This window comes from Colobus angolensis, unplaced genomic scaffold, assembly GCF_000951035.1.
Source record: "Colobus angolensis palliatus isolate OR3802 unplaced genomic scaffold, Cang.pa_1.0 Scaffold74, whole genome shotgun sequence".
NCBI classification, from domain to species: domain Eukaryota; kingdom Metazoa; phylum Chordata; class Mammalia; order Primates; family Cercopithecidae; genus Colobus; species Colobus angolensis.
The window spans coordinates 10,747,067-10,764,010 of NW_012121154.1; the positions used below are offsets into that span (position 1 = coordinate 10,747,067).

Consider the following 16,944-nt stretch of genomic DNA (forward strand, 5'->3'; position numbering starts at 1 on the left):
CCAACTTTTAGGGCAAAATGTAGTGTTTCACAGCACAGTCTTTGGAGTTTACCTATTACTAGCAGGGTAACCTGGGGCAAGTTATTTGACTTCAGTGTCTTAATTGCAAAATGAGCACAACAGCACCTACCTGAGTTAGAAAAGCATTTGCAATGTTTAGTTCCTTGAGAGATCTGTGGGCTGAGAGCAGTGGCTCACGCCTGTAATCCTAGCACTTTGGGAGGCCGAGGTGGACGGATCACCTGAGGTTAGGAGTTCGAAATCAGCCTGACCAATATGGTGAAACCCCATCTCTACCAAAAATACAAAATTATCCAGGTGTGTTGGCGCACATCTGTAATCCCAGCTACTTGGGAGGCTGAGGCAGGAGAATTGCTTGAACCTGGGAGGCACAGGTTGCAGTGAGCCGAGATTGCACCATTGCACTCCAGCCTGGGCAACAAGAGTGAAACTCTGTCTCAAAAAAAAAAAAAAAATATATATATATATATGAATAAGGAGGAGTCCAAGAAGGTGCAGAGGGAACTACGAGGAGGTGGAGCTCTAGAATATACTGAGAAAAGAGAATTTCAAAGAAGCCAACAATGTCAAATCCTCCAACAGGACTGTAACGTAAGTCTGTAAAGTGTCCAATTTTTAGCAATTAGTGACCTTACCAAGGGCAATTTCTTTTTTTTTTTTTTTTTTTTTTTTTTTTTTTTACCAAGGGCAATTTCTATGGAATGGGATGAGCCATACTGTAGAGGTTCGAAGAGTGAATAGGGGTCAACATGGATATATCTTTTCCTCCCCTCACCGCATCTGTCTCTCCCAGTAGACTTTTCCTTTAAAGGCAGTGACTTGTGGATATTATTCCACTGTTTTCAATCAATTCCATCCACCAGTGAGATATATTACATCAGATTATCTTTCATTCCACCGCATTTGTGCCTTGCAGTTAGTAGGCCATCGATAAAATAACTGATGATACAGGGGCTTCTACAGACTCCCCAATTCATTTGGTAAGGACCGCTCAGCATCATGGTCGGGCCCTGATTCCTTTCACGACAGCTTCGAGGAGTGTCATTCCCATCATGGCCACAAGGTGGAGGCCGCCTTCCCGCTCTGGGACCTCGGGTCGCGACCCCGGAAGCACATCCTCCGCCTTCTTTCCAGCAGAAATGGCGGCTGCGGCGGCTCGAGTTATGTTGTTACCCGCGGCGCGGCGGCGGCTCTGGGGTTTCAGCGAGAGTCTCCTGATCCGCGGCGCTGCGGGACGGGTGAGCTTCCCCCTGCTTGTCTGGGCGCTGCCTGGGGCCAGACCCAGTTGGGCCGGCTCTGGCCTCTTTCGCGGCACCCGGCACAGCGCACCTGAGAGTCGGCGCCGCAGATCCGAACAGCGGGGTCGGGCAGGGCCTCCTGGACCAGGACCCACTGGGCGCCAGGCGGCCTGGGGCTGCTGAACTGGCCGGGGTGGCTGGCTTGTGGCTACCCGCCAGGAGACCTGCTAGTGACGTGTGGGATGACCCTGGTTTTCGGCTCCTCCCGCCAGCTACTGAGGAGTGCATGTTTGACCACTAAAAACGTAGTGCTTGCAAATTGGGGAAAACTAAAAAGTGAAATGGTTACCGCTCCAGAGTTCTGTTTTAGCCTAAGACTGAACTTCATCCTCAGCTGGGCTTCCCGCTAACCTGGACATCGCTGAAGTAAAATTTTGTATGCATTTGCATTTTTCTCATGAGCGAGCCTCTGACTTTCAGCAAAGAGATGTGAGACTTTTGTATAAGGGCAAAGAAAAACTGCTGGAAGACGAATAGTTCCTGGCCGACAAGCCAGTCAGTTGCGTTTTGAACGTCCGGCCCATCTTCCTATCCTCTTTTTTTTTTTTTTTTTAAACCATTTCCAAACCCTGTTGCTTTTCTTGAACAATGAAAACCCGAGTGTCAGTTCTGTCTTGTGTGTAGGTAGTTTTACATCTTTTCTCTCCTTTTTTTTTTTTCCCTGCTTGTTTTCTCCATAATGAATATAAAACATTTCTGGGAGAGGTAGTGAAGTAAAGTCAATTTCTCTCTGGGTAATGATAATAACTGCTCATCTTCCCTGAGGGAAGGGCATGTTTATAATCACGTTGCTGGCTCTAGGACAGTGGCTGGTGACACATGTTTCTAGGCCAGGCAGAGATCCCAGTAGAACCAAAATTCAAGAAGAAAGATTCTGTTATAGAGAGAGCCTGTTTAACATAGATTTGGTTTTAAAGTCAACATTTAATATCACATTAGTAATGTGTTTTGCTTTGTCTCTTCCACTTCCTGCCCCCAACCAGTCATTATATTTTGGAGAGAACAGATTACGAAGTACACAGGCTGCTACCCAAGTTGTTCTGAATGTTCCTGAAACAAGAGTAACAAGTTTAGAAAGCGGACTCAGAGTGGCTTCCGAAGACTCTGGGCTCTCAACATGCACAGTAAGTGACTCAGGCAACCTTCTCTAAGTGACCCTTCATTTAGCGTAGCAAATTGTTGATTTTAGTCTTTAGTTTCTTTGTTGGCTGGTGGTTCAAAAAGGGTGGCAGTTATTTTGCCTTGACAGATTTCCATGAGTTGTGAACCTTTTGTTCCAGTGATACTTAGTTACAGAGTGCATATGTATCCTGTTGCCTTGTCTGCATCTTGTTCTTGTAGCTTATTATTGATTATTTATTGTTAGTAGTATTGATAATGATGGAAGAGGTCTATTTGCAGGGCTACTCTGCCAGGTGTTTTTACTGATGTCTTATTTGCTAAAAAGCAATTCTTTGTAGTGGGCATCCTCACACCTGTTTTATAGTTAAGGAAGTGACAGAAGTTAAATGGTTTTGTTCAGGTCGCTCAGCTAATACGTGACAGAGCCAGGATTTCAACCAAAGTTTTCTGACAGTCGCTGATGTTCTTGATACTACAGTTATTAATTGGCTGGATTAATGAGTTGGGCAAAGAATACTCAGTGAGGGTGGCAGGTAGATACTTGTAGCACCCAGCAGTATCCTGATCAAAATTTTTAAATCTCATGGTTCATAGGGATGAACTATTAATTCACTCAGATCAAGAAAATCTTAGTGTTAAGACCAGAAAGCACTTGTCAGAAAAAGGAAGGAGACTGTTCCCCGCAACCTCAAATAAATAAAATGGATTTATTTAATTGTTCTTTGATTGCATTAAGGTTGGACTCTGGATTGATGCTGGAAGTAGATATGAAAATGAGAAGAATAATGGAACAGCACACTTTCTGGAGCATATGGCTTTCAAGGCAAGTTGTAAGACTTTACAAAAATGCACTCTAAGAGATAGTAAGCACAAAGTCTCATTCTTTAGAGGCAGGGAGATCTCTTTCAGTAGTATAATATGTTTTATGTTTTTTTTCCAGGACAGTATCTAAAAAAAGTATTGATAATTGCTTTGTAAAGTTGAAATGAAAACTTTCTCTTGGGATGCAGGAGTCATCTGAATGTATACCATTTCTGAAGCCTGATGTACCTTATTTTTTTTTAAGTTAATTTGTTTTGAGACAGGATCTGGCTCTGTTGCCTAGGTTGGAGTGCGGTGACACAGTCTGCTTACTGCAACCTCCACCTCCTAGGCTCAAGTCATCCTCCCACATCTACTTCTGGAGTAGCTGGGACTGTAGGTGCATGCCACCACACCCGGATAATTTATTTATATGTGTGTGTGTGTGTGTGTGTGTATGTATATGTATTTTATTTTATTTTATTTTTTGGTAGAGATGGAGTTTTGCCATGTGTTGGCCAGGTTGGTCTCAATCTCCTGGGCTCAGCCTGCCTGCCTCAGCTTCCCAAAGTGCTGGGGTGACAGGTGTGAGCCATCGTACCCTACCTGATGTACTTTAGAAACCAAATTTGACTCTGCATGAAACTTATTGTCCTCCGTATTCATTATCTGAAGTGTTTAGAATAGATGAAGGATAAAGGGAGGTTGCATAATTTATTTTTCCTCTTTTATTTTAAGGGCACCAAAAAGAGATCCCAGTTAGATCTGGAACTTGAGATTGAAAATATGGGTGCTCATCTCAATGCCTATACCTCCAGAGAGCAGACTGTGTACTATGCCAAAGCATTCTCTAAAGACTTGCCAAGAGGTATTGTTATTATTTATACAGCAGATAATACAATTTTCATGAGAATCAGAAATTATTTAGCACTTTTTATTATGTCTGTTGTAAAAGAGTAAGTCCCAGAAATGTGAAAAAACGAAACTGAATTCTGGGTGAGGGTACAGCTGATCTTATTTTTTTTCTAAATATGACAGATAGTAAGATTATGGATGATTGTTTTTATTAATATGTAGCAATAAAATAGAGATTATTTGGTGGAAATAAAATATTTTAAGAGGACAGCAGTTTGTTAGTTACCATATTTGTAGACTGTTTTGACTCTTTTAAAAGTTATTACACAAAACATTTTCCTAGTGGAAGAATTAACAACAAAATTTAGCAGTTTTAGAGCTAATTGGTAAAATTATAATTTTTTTTTTTAGAGAGAGAGTCTCGATCTGTCACCCAAGCTGGAGTGCAGTGGTGTGATCTGGTCTCACTGCAACCTCTGCCTCCTGGGTTCTGGGTTCAGGTGATTCTCCTGCCTCAGCCTCCTGAGTAGCTGGGATTATAGGCTCCTGCCACCATGGCTGGCTAGTTTTTGTATTTTCAGTAGAGATGGGTTTTGCCATGTTGGCCAGGCTGGTCTTAAACTCCCGACCTCAAGTGACCCACCCGCCTTGGCCTCCCAGAGTGCTGGGATTATAGGTGTGAGCCACTGTGCACGGCCATTAGTGAAATTATTAACCTTTAAGGTCCTTCTGTAGTTGTAGTTACTACTTTGCAGTTTTGGATTCCTAATAGGCTTTCATTAATAATGTTTAAATGGCACTTTACACAGGTACTTTTGTGTATCTATTATCCATTTGATCTGCATAGGTGTTTCTGCCTTGCAGTTGTGGAAATTGAAGCCCAGACTTTGACTTGCCCAGGACTGCATAGCTATCAGGTGGCTTACTGCGGACTCCGGTGCACGTCTTCTTACCAAACATATCACTTGTAAATAACTAAAACACTTAATATGATATCCTACACTTTTGCGTTAAAACAAAAATGACAGCAACTATGGCGGGTGTGCTGGTTTGAATAACAAAACCAATGAGACAGTTTTTGTCCCAGGACTAATTAGGGACCAAGAACATAGGGCTAGGCCAAGCTTCTTTAAAGAGTTGTTCATTCCAGCCTAGTTCCTTCCTTTATTTACACAGAACAGGGAAGGCAAAAAGGAGAAACAGAAAAAGTAAGGGTGAAGTTAAAAGACTTTTTTCCCTTTTCTCTTGGCATTTAGCTGGAAAGGATAGAGCCTCTGCTAGTGGGAGTGGAAAAGCAGAGGGGCTTTCCCTGAGGAATACAAAATGGAAGTGCTCTCTGAAGCAGCTCCAACTTTGGGGATTTACTTGGGGTTTTTATGCCCTCACCCTGGGTGAAGCAGCTCCAACTTTGGGGATTTACTTGGGGTTTTTCACCGTTCACCGTGGGTGAAGCCTGGTATATGAGGTAATAATTAGACATTTAGATAATGGTCTCCAGGTTTTTATGATCACTGATTTATTTTTTTAAATTATTATTATACTTTAAGTTCTAGGGTACATGTGCACAACGTGCAGGTTTGTTACATATGTGTACATGTGCCATGTTGGTGTGCTGTACTCGTTAACTCGTCATTTACATCAGGTGTATCTCCTAATGCTATCCCTCGCCACTCCCACCACCCCACGACAGGCCCTGGTGTGTGATGTTCCCACCTTGTATCCAAGTGTTCTCATTGTTCAATTCCCACCTATAAGTGAGAACATGTGGTGTTTGGTTTTCTGTCCTTGCAATAGTTTGCTCAGAATGATGGTTTCCAGCTTCATCCATGTCCCTACAAAGGACATGAACTCATCCTTTTTTATGGCTGCATAGTATTCCATGGTGTCTTAATCCAGTCTGTCATTGATGGACATTTGGGTTGGTGCCAAGTCTTTGCTATTGTGAATAGTGCCGCAATAAACATACGTGTACATGATGATCACTTACTAAGAAAGTTGATCATATATCCTTAATGTATGTATACTTGTAAGTTAAATACATGTGCTACTATACTAACATATCTGTACATTTAAAAAAAAAGATTCAGATTAAAACAGACTGGGAAATAGGAGCCCCCCTCCCCGCCTTTGGAAACTACCAGTGTAGACCACCAATCCCACATAACGGAGGATTTTCTCACAGAATTCTTGTCCTTCCATTTGTCTATGGGCTCTTTCTCACCCATTTTACTAGACTCTGGTTCTCTCATCTGGACAGATGGGTTTTATTTGGTTTTACACATAATTTTTTCCTTTTGGTCATGATCTCAGCCACAGCTTGCTATAATAGTCTGTTTTGTCATGTTCTTAGTATTTGGACATAATCAATTCTGAGACAGTGCCCCTTAAAGTGAACTGAATTAAAACAAGGAACAAAAGTTTATAGTAGAGGAAGAAATGAAACCTAAACCAGACACGGTAGTGCATGCCTTTAGTCCTGGCTACTTGGAGGAAGCTGAGGCAGGAGGATTGTTTGAGCCCAGGAATTTGAGTCCAGTCTGGGCAGCATAATGAGACCTTGTCTCTTAGGGGAAAAAAAGAAACTTAAGATTGTAAGTTTATTTTATAACATTAATTGTATTAATGAAATTTAGATTTATGATTGCAACTATGTACTAATACTTCAAGAATGAAGTACAGTTTGTTTTTGGAGAGGTATGCACTTTTTCTGATAAAATTGCTTAATGGCCTAATACGACACATCCCACTTCACTTTTCGCTTTTTGCAAATTCGGGTTTGAGAACATACAATTCTGTGATTCATTTGAGGCATATTTTAGATCATAAGGATTCTTTTCTCTGTTGCCCAGGCGGGAGTGCAGTGGCGCAATCGCAGCTCACTGCATCCTTTGCCTCCCGAGCTCAAGCCATCCTCCCATCTCAGCCTCCCGGGTAGCAGGGACTACAGGCACATGCCACCACACCCAGTTAATTTTTGTATTTTTTGTAGAGACAGGATTTTGGCATGTTGCCCAGGTTCGTCTTGAACTCCTGGGCTGAAGCCCATCTTAGCCTCCCAAAGTGCTGGGATTATATAGGCGTTAGCCGCCATGCCTGGTCAGTTCTTTACTTCTTAACATAGCACTGTCATTGCTGTGGGAACTTGCATAGTAAATACTTGGGTGATGTGAACCCTCAGTATATTCCTAGCTAGGTATTTTCAGACTAATATACATAACTTTGTAATTTTCATATAGAACAGTCTATATTAATATGCAGATTTCCATAGCATTTTTGAAGTAAGTAGAGTCATTACAAGGTGATGGCAAGTTTATAGTTTTTCCCCAAGGAAAATCTTTTGTACTATAGGGGTTTATATGTTAAATTTTAATTTTGTCCTGTTAAGTATATCTGATGTTTTTCTCCCAGGCTAATCATTTAGTATTGAGTGATGGGTCAGTGTCATGATTTCTGATTTTGGTTTAATAGATTTTAATAGTGAAAGTTAAGATTGCTGGTGCTTTTTCTTATATTTTATTTTCAATTAGCTGTAGAAATTCTTGCTGATATAATACAAAACAGCACATTGGGAGAAGCAGAGATTGAACGTGAGCGTGGAGTAATCCTTAGAGAGATGCAGGAAGTTGAAACCAATTTACAAGAAGTTGTTTTTGATTATCTTCACGCCACAGCTTATCAAAATACTGCACTTGGACGGACAATTTTGGGACCAACAGAAAATATCAAGTAGGTATAACTCTCAGAATTTCTTGTTGGGTAAGGGAATTTACGAATTTTGAAAAATAACATTTACAAACTTTCAAAAAGTATGTTTCAAAAAGTCATTTTCCTCCTGGTAATCTAAGTGAAATTGTAGTTAGCTACATTTTGGTCCCACCTAGCTCCCAAGCATGTGAGTTCATAGGTACTTCGGAGTAAACCAGTAATGGTGTTAAATCTTTTTGCCTTGATGTAAAAAAGTCGAAGTTCTTTGATGTATTGTCTATATCTTATTTCTGCCTGCATTTTAGGATACGGTTATGGTCCAATTTGATTTCAGGTATATTATGTGAAGATCTGTTTTTTTTTTTTTTTTGGTTTCCTTTAAAAATGGTTTTACTTCATTTACAGATCTATAAGTCGTAAGGACTTAGTGGATTATATAACCACACATTATAAGGGACCAAGAATAGTGCTTGCTGCTGCTGGAGGTTAGTCAATTTAAATTTCTACAAATGTTTTAAACACAGTTGTTGGAGTGGTATGCTTATTAGTTTGATCCTGTTAGGAGATAGCCTAAGAATTTTCATTTACGTAGCAAGTAACTGTATTTGATACTGTGTAAGGGGAATGTGGAGCACTGGAACCAGACTTTCCCTCTATTTTTTTTAAAGTAGGTTTCATTTAGGCTGGGCGTGGTGGCTCACTCCAGCACTTTGGGAGGCCGAGGCGGGCGGATCAATATGGTGAAACCCTGTCTATACTAAAAATAGAAAAATTAGCCAGGCGTGGTGGCGGGTGCCTGTAGTCCCAGCTACTCAGGAGGCTGAGGTAGGAGAATCACTTGAACCCGGGAGGTGGAGGTTACAGTGAGCCAAGATCATGCCACTGTACTCCAGCCTGGGCGACATAGTAAGACTGTCTCAAAAAAAAAAAACAAAAGTAGGTTTTATTTCTAGAAAGACTTCAATGAACTGTTCAATACGTAAGTGTACATAGTAGAATGTGCAAGAAAAGGGCAAAGGAGTGAACTGGGAGAGAGTCGGAAGATAGCATTCTGTACTTTGAGAATTTCTTGAGATTTTAAATTATCTCCTGAGAACCAACTTCGTCCTTGTTCAAGCATGGAATGGGTATGTTCATTCTTTGATTTGTTCAATTATTCATTTAATAGATCTAATTTTTGGGAAGGAGAAGGACATAGGGAGCCATAAGAATGTTGAATGGGAATCCAAACAAGCAGGTGACTTTAGAAGGTTTCCTTGAGGTCATGTTTGAAGCCAGTGAATGAAAAAAAAAAAAAATTCACAGCAGATATTGCCAGATTTCCTGGCAGTCTGAATCTAGGCAACAGTACATTTTAATTGGTTTCCAGTTTTTTTTTTCTTTTTAAAATATATTTTAAAGAAATATAAAGAAATAAAGAAGTAGAGATGGATGCTTAACTATGTTGCCCAGGCTGGTTTCGAACTCTCGAGCTCAAGTGATCCTTCCACCTTGGCCTCCCAAAGCTTGGGGTTTACACGCGTGAACCACTGCACCTGGTCTCCGGTTTTCATTTCTTTGTATTTTTTAATATTAGAGCAAAGTGAAGTGTTGTTTCATGTTGTAAATTTTTCTCTTTTTAGAAATTGTAATTTAAGGCCGGGCGCGGTGGCTCAAGCCTGTAATCCCAGCACTTTGGGAGGCCGAGACGGGCGGATGACGAGGTCAGGAGATCGAGACCATCCTGGCTAACACGGTGAAACCCCGTCTCTACTAAAAATACAAAAACTAGCCAGGCGAGGTGACGGGCGCCTGTAGTCCCAGCTACTCGGGAGGCTGAGGCAGGAGAATGGCGTAAACCCGGGAGGCGGAGCTTGCAGTGAGCTGAGATCCGGCCACTGCACTCCAGTCCGGTCGACAGAGCGAGACTCCGCCTCAAAAAAAAAAAAAAAAAAGAAAGAAATTGTAATTTAAAAATTCTAGTTGCTCTGGATTGATTTCTGAGCTAATTACCTGGGGGGTAATGAAGAAGATGAAAACATTAAATATCAAACACGTTATTCATTGTAGTGCCTAGCTAAAAATCATGTTACTTTCATTGTACACGGCAGGAAGTGCACTCTGAAATTCTCTTAAGTAACATTGTTTCTAAATTGGCTTTTGCAAGACTTGGGCTTAAGTGTTTGAAACTGTCTTGGAAATGGGAGGAGACTTGTTAGATGGGTCCTCAATAACAGAGCTTTCTGGAACCTCTCTGCCATTGTGGGTGGCATATGGACAAAATGAATTTTTTGTTTTACTTTGGTTTATGGGTTCATTTTGACAAAGTTGAGATGTCTTTAGTTTAATGGCTTATAGATTAATTAGTACTCATTTTAAATACTATATAAGTGATGTGCCTTATAAATGATTGCATCTTAAATTCAATTAAATAGGCCAGTTTTAAGTTTCTGCTGACCTCTGAATTATGCCTTGGCTACCATTTAGCTCTTCTAGGTTAATCTTCAGCATGTATAGCTTTTATTTGCCAAATAGTTTTTTTATCCTAGCTTCATTTATTATAAAATTATAATTTAACATTTTAATTATAAATTAAGTTAAAGAATCTTAATTTGGGTCTCAAGATAGTAAGAGATATAGAGTCTAAGAAATTCCTGAGTTTTTGCATTTGGATACCCATTAATGGTATTCAGAAATAATTTAGATGACACTATTTTGTTCCTGAGTTTTTTTTTGAGACGGAGTTTCGCTCTTGTTGCCCAGGCTGGAGTGCAATGGCATCATCTTGGCTCACTGCAAACTCCACTTCCCGGATTCAAGCGATTCTCCTGCTTTAGCCTCCCGAGCAGCTGGGATTACAGGCATGCATCACTACACTCGACTAATTTTGTTTTAGTAGAGATGGGGTTTCTCCATGTTGGTCAGGCTGGTCTACCTCCGACCTCAGGTGGTCCGCCTGCCGCGGCTTCCCAAAGCGCTGGGATTATGGGCATGAGCCACCGCCCCGGGCCCTGTTCCTGAGTTCTGATAGGAGAGCACAGAGAATAAAGTATATCTGTGTATCCAGCTTTCTTTTATTTATTTATTTAATTTTATTTATTTTAGACACAGAGTCTTGCTCTGTCACCCAAGTTGGAGTACAGTGGTGTGATCTCAGCTCACTGCAACCTGTGTCTCCTGGGTTCAAGCAATTCTCCTCCTCAGCCTCCTAAATAGCTGGGATTATTACAGGTGCCTGCTACCATGCCCAGCTAGTGTTTGTATTTTTAGTAGAGATGGGGTTTTACCATATTGGCCAGGCTGGTCTTGAACTCCTGATCTCAAGTGACCTGCCCACCTTGGCTTCCCAAAGTGCTAGGATTACAGGTGTGAGTCATGGCACCCGGCTTTTAAAATTTATTTTATTGAGACAGGAGTCTTACTATGTTCTTGCTATGTCCAGGCTGGTCTTGAACTCCTGAACTCAAATGATCCTCCCACCTTAGCCTCCTAAAGTACTGGGATTATAGGCATGAGCCACCATGCCCAGTTCCAGCTTTTTAAAAATTGGATAGAGCTCCTATTTGTATTTTCCACTAATTTTTTTTTTTTTTTTTGCAAATTGGAAAATTGGCGTTTTTTTTGCTAGTTTGGATCCCAGAAATTTTTATAATTTAATAGAACATGATTTTGTAAAAAGTGGAGTTTTCAAGTTGTCTTATTCTTAGCTGTGAATCCATTGGTCTGTTGATGAAAACTGTCATTTGCTCTACAAAATGAGAAAGCTGTGCAACCTCAGGCTTTGCAATGCCAAGGAAATAGGTGTGCTATGTGAGCTTACTCTTAAATAATGGCTTTTAGTGAGTGTAGATAGTTCATGTGTAATGTACATCACATTATACCACCTAGGGATTATTGTAAACTATATTGCTGCTAGATACATGTGAAAATATTTTCTTTCAATTTAGGTGTTTCCCATGATGAACTGCTTGACTTAGCAAAGTTTCATTTTGGTGACTCTTTATGCACACACAAAGGAGAAATACCAGCTCTGCCTCCCTGCACATTCACAGGAAGTGAGGTAGGGCAAGCCTCCCAGCTAGTATTTAGCCTTTTGGATTCCTTGTGTTGTATTTACACATAAGTAAACAAAATGTACGTATTTCCAGTAGGAATAAAATGGAATAAGTAAAAGGCTTACACTGAAATACAGAAAAAGGGAAGAGGTTGTACTCATTTGCTTAGATTCCTTCCTCTTCTGTATTGTTTAACCACCTGTTTTTCTTTCCTAAGGAAGCAAGGTTTTTTTTGTTTTTAAATTTCTCCATTCTAGTCTGAAAGGAAGCAAAGTTTTAAGAGCAGTTTATAATTTGGTCTTTTTGTGCTTTTTCTTTGGCACTGTGCAAATTTATATATTGTAATATCTGGAAGTAATCTTTTAAACCCCATATTTTGAGTTTCACTTCAGGTTTACTCTTGGCTCAGTTTTGCCCACAGTATGTTTTGGGAGGGGGTAGTAACTGTTAGAGCCAGAACTTGCAGGGAATCTACTAGTTATCAACTAGCTTTAAGCCTCTTTAGGGGCTTAGTTTGCCATGTTAAGAATGATGCTCAACATAGTATCTGGAAAATGCCCTGATACTGGCAGCTGCCTGGAACTGTAGCATTGGCAGTACAGAAATAAACCTGTAACGTCAATATGGCATTTCGATAGAAAAGTTCAGATTGAGGCCGGGCGCAATGGCTCATGCCTGTAATCCCAGCACTTGGAGAGGCTGAGGCAAGTGTGTCACTTGTGGTTAGGATTTTGAGACCAGCTTAACTAACATGGTGAAACTCCGTCTCTACTAAAAATACAACAATTAGCTGGGTGTGGTGGTGGTGCATGCCTGTAATCCAGCTACTCGGGAGGCAGAGGTTGTAGTTAGCCGAGATGGCGCCACTGCACTCCAGCCTGGGTGACAGAGTCTCAAAAAAATAAAAAGAAAAATTCAGATTGACAAACACAAAGGATTAATTTCTACCAGTGAAATGATGCAACCCTTTTTGACCTGGTAAACCACGTGGTGGCCGTCTATAGTAAAATGCATTGGGAAAAGTAATTTTTCCTTAACCCATGAAATTCTTCTAGGCTAAACTATACAATGTAATGAGGCCTGATAGTTAAAAAAATCAAGAGAGTGTCCCGGTGTGCATTTTAACCTTGCAATTAATGGGACTGGTGATTTTTTCTTGTTAATAAGCATGTTATATAATGTTAATCTTAACTAGAGGTCCTCCTGCTTTATCTGAACTAGATTCGTGTAAGGGATGACAAGATGCCTTTGGCGCACCTTGCAATAGCTGTTGAAGCTGTTGGTTGGGCACATCCAGATACAATCTGTCTCATGGTTGCAAACATGCTGATTGGCAACTGGGATCGCTCTTTTGGAGGAGGAATGGTAAGTGATTTTAAAATAAATTTTCCATAACAGATGGAAGATTATCCTGTTTTCTTAAATACAAGTTCTTTGTAAGAATCCTTTTTTGAAGTGGCAAAATAGAGCCTTGTACTGTGAATTATATAAACTGATCCTGGTTTGCCTGTGGGCCAGAAAAAAACATTTTCTTTTTTTCTTTGCCACAAAGTTTATTAGTGGCAAAATTTGAATAAGGACAGAAAAATTAGCTAGAAGTACTATATCAATGTTAATATCCTAATTTTAATGGTCAGTAGGCCCTCTATATCTGTGGGTTCCATATCCATGGATTCAACCAACCATAGGTGGAAAATTTTGGGGAACAAATGGATGGTTTCATCTGTACTAAACATGTATGGACTTTTTTTGGTCACTTCCCACATAGTATAACAACTATGTACATAGCATTTACATGGATTGGGTATTTAGAGATGATTTAAAGTATACAGGAGAATGTGCTTATATGCAAATACTAGATACACCCTAGTACATGAGGGCTCTAGCATCTGTGGATTTTGGTATCCACAGGGATCTGGGAACCAGTTCTCCACAGATACTGAGGAGCTATACCAAGGTGATGTAAGAAAATTAATTTCCTTGTTTTTCACAAGTACATACTAAAGTACTTGGGGCAAGAAGCATCACATCTAAAACTCAAAAACAGATGAATGGTAAAATAACAGGGAATTTGGATAAAGGGAATTCTCTGTACTGTTTTTGCGACTTTTTTGTAAGTTGGAATTATTGCAAAACACATTGTATAGATTTGTCTTTACTCATAGATTTCTCCAAAATACATTTCATCTAAATATCTTAAGCTTTGTATGCAATATAACTTTGAATCTAAGTGTATGTAACGAAGAGCCCTAAAAATTGGGTTGATAATAGCAGTCTAGTTTTAGAAGTAGGTATAGCTACTACATTAATTATAAGGATTCATTGCTTTTATAACATGAATTTCTCCAGGGGGTGCACTGGATGAGATAATAAGCACAATTGTTGGTCATACTGAATTTTAACTGTACTACTGAGATGTTGAATAAAACTAGGAAACTTGCCTTTAAGGATATTCACTATTTTCCACACACTCCATTTATCTTTCTATATTTTGGACATGCGTACTTAAAATTCTCTTGGAATTTTTTTTTTCCCTTACAGAATTTATCTAGCAAGCTGGCCCAGCTCACTTGTCATGGCAGTCTTTGCCATAGCTTTCAGTCTTTCCACACTTCCTACACAGATACAGGATTATGGGGACTGTATACGGTTTGTGAACCAGCCACTGTTGCAGACATGCTACATGTTGTTCAGAAGGAATGGTGAGAATTTAAGTAATTTAAATTTTGCCTTTAATTCGTTTTAGACTAGTTTTTTCTTTATACTTCATGGTGATTTATGGTAATTTTACCTTTTAATTAAGAGACCTAGATAAACAGTAGTTGCCATGTTTTTAAAGGTTGCAGATGTTTTTTCCTAAGTCTCAAGATGTGAAGCTGATTTATACTATAGGACTTTTTATTTATTTATTTATTTTTGAGATGGGGTCTTGCTCTGTTGCCAGGCTGGAGTGTAGTTGCACTATGTCGGCTCACTGCAGCCTCTGCCTCGTAGGTTCAAGCAATTCTCCCACCTCAGTCTCCCGAGTAGCTGGGATTACAGATGTACCACCATGCCCGGCTAATTTTTTGTATTTTTAGTAGAGACAGGGTTTCATCCATGTTGGCCAGGCTGGTCCTGAACTCCTGACCTCAGGTGATCCACCCTCCTCAGCCTCCCAAAGTGCTGGGATTACAGGCGTGAGCCACCGTACCCGGCTGAAAGTTTTAATCTTTCAGAAGCAGGTTAATTCAGAAAGATGATCCTAAAAGTTTAAAAGCCAACTAGAAGTTGTTTGGAAAATATCTCTGAAAGTAATCTGGTTGAAGGGAAAGTAAATCTGAAGTTGCCACTGCCAAAAGAAAACAATCAAAGTATATTGAGTCAGTAGATGGGTAGAAAGGCCCACAGTTTCCTGGAAAACATTTAGCTCTGGTTCCTTTCCTCCACTGTTCTTGAATTGGCTTACATCTTTCTAAATCTAGTCAACTAGGATGTAATTATTAAGTTAAAAATTAGGTCTAAGACTCATTGTTTTTAAAAACCAATGAATGACCCACTGACTTAACTCATAGCATATCAGACCCCAACAGATGGGGACTCATGAAGTCTCAAGATGCTTATAGCATTTCTGAAAATGTCATCAGCCCATTTGTATTACACCTTTGTGTGCTAATGAGTAATTAGACATGTTTATGTATCATTTTTGAGAAATTAATTCTGGGGAAAATAATCACTTTAGCTTTTGCTTAGATTGGAATTAAATCATAATCACCTGTATGTTATGTGTAGAATATGGCATCATCATTCTTAGGTCATTAACTCATGAAATACAGCATTTTCCAACTGCTTAATAATACTGTTTTTCCAAATGTTTTTTAGGATGCGACTCTGTACAAGTGTCACCGAAAGTGAAGTCGCACGAGCCAAAAATCTTCTGAAAACAAACATGTTGTTGCAGCTTGATGGTAAAAATATAAGACATAGCTTCTATTTTCATATGGTTGATCTATATTCCAATACTTAATTTTTCCTTCTCTTTAAACAGGTTCAACTCCAATTTGTGAGGATATTGGTAGGCAAATGTTATGCTATAATAGAAGGATTCCCATCCCTGAGCTTGAAGCAAGAATTGATGTAAGTAGTCCTGAGTTACTGCTGGGTCATGTGTAAAAAGATCCTTGTTACAAAAGCTGAGAATATGTATCTTTCATCTTGCTTTAGTTTTAAAAAGTTCCAGGTATAGACGTTGTCTTTACTACAAAAAGCTGAATGACAGTATCTTCCATATTTCAGGCTGTGAATGCTGAGACAATTCGAGAAGTATGTACCAAATATATTTATAATAGGAGTCCAGCTATTGCTGCTGTTGGTAAGCCTGGCTTCTTTTCTTCTATGCAAACAGTTGGCCAAGTACTTTTAATTAACTGTCTTCTTTTTAATCCTTAGGTCCCATTGAGCAACTACCAGATTTTAAACAGATTTGCAGTAACATGTGTTGGCTTCGTGATTAAAATGCTCGTTATCAAGGTTGTTTGAACACATGTATTTATAAAACAGATCTAGAAAAAAATAAACATGAACATGTATATACATTTGAATGAAAACATGTATATACATTTGGAAATTTGAATGAAATACTGTATCATACTTTCAAAGGATAAAAAGACTACCCCTCTGAAGGTTGTTTTGTATTAATGGTCAATCTTTGTTCTCTGAGAAATTATACTGGAAGCAGCATACTTTCAAATTACCACCATAAGTATAATTTTAAGAATGAAAATGTTTACAGTATTTTCAGTTTTATTATAAAAATGCACATACAACAAAGATTGTCATCAAGTCACTTCTTGGCTCTACTTGCATTCAGCACTTGTTCTTGAGCAGCTTTCTTGGCTTTTACCATCTCGACAAGTTCCTAGGGAGAAAGGAAGTTGTCAGAATTTTAAAACAGACATTTTAATCTAGTGTTTGGTATAAAGAATTCAAATAACTAAGACAGTACGAAGTATACCGATTTCACTACCTGCCAAGGCCTAGAAAGTCTCTAAGGTTGCTCATTTATTCCTAATAATATTGGCCCCATAACTACTGGTATTGAAATAAGCACTATATTATTAACCACTTAA

General features: G+C 39.5%; 2 protein-coding genes across 4 annotated transcripts in view; one reads left to right on the forward strand and one right to left on the reverse strand.

The window, feature by feature from the left end:
* Nucleotides 1-1,135: 1,135 nt before the first annotated feature.
* On the forward strand, nucleotides 1,136-16,636 carry PMPCB (peptidase (mitochondrial processing) beta). Of its 2 annotated transcripts, XM_011927750.1 has the most exons (13): nucleotides 1,136-1,259; nucleotides 2,303-2,443; nucleotides 3,178-3,264; nucleotides 3,981-4,110; nucleotides 7,625-7,823; nucleotides 8,208-8,287; nucleotides 11,729-11,841; nucleotides 13,058-13,201; nucleotides 14,378-14,538; nucleotides 15,698-15,783; nucleotides 15,864-15,952; nucleotides 16,112-16,187; nucleotides 16,265-16,636. In XM_011927750.1, the coding sequence occupies exons 1-13, from the start codon at nucleotides 1,161-1,163 to the stop codon at nucleotides 16,327-16,329; spliced, it is 1,470 nt and encodes a 489-aa protein (XP_011783140.1). In that variant the 5' UTR covers nucleotides 1,136-1,160; the 3' UTR covers nucleotides 16,330-16,636. The 2 variants fall into 2 exon arrangements, with proteins under 2 accessions (XP_011783140.1, XP_011783139.1); XM_011927749.1 differs by having other exon boundaries at nucleotides 16,112-16,633.
* DNAJC2 (DnaJ (Hsp40) homolog, subfamily C, member 2) overlaps nucleotides 16,581-16,944 on the reverse strand; it is a 30,755-nt gene continuing 30,391 nt past the window's right edge. For both annotated transcript variants that reach the window (XM_011927748.1, XM_011927747.1), the window contains one exon: nucleotides 16,581-16,733. In XM_011927748.1, coding sequence (XP_011783138.1) covers nucleotides 16,659-16,733 — 75 coding nt within the window. In that variant the 3' untranslated portion in view covers nucleotides 16,581-16,658. The remainder of the gene's footprint in view (nucleotides 16,734-16,944) is intronic.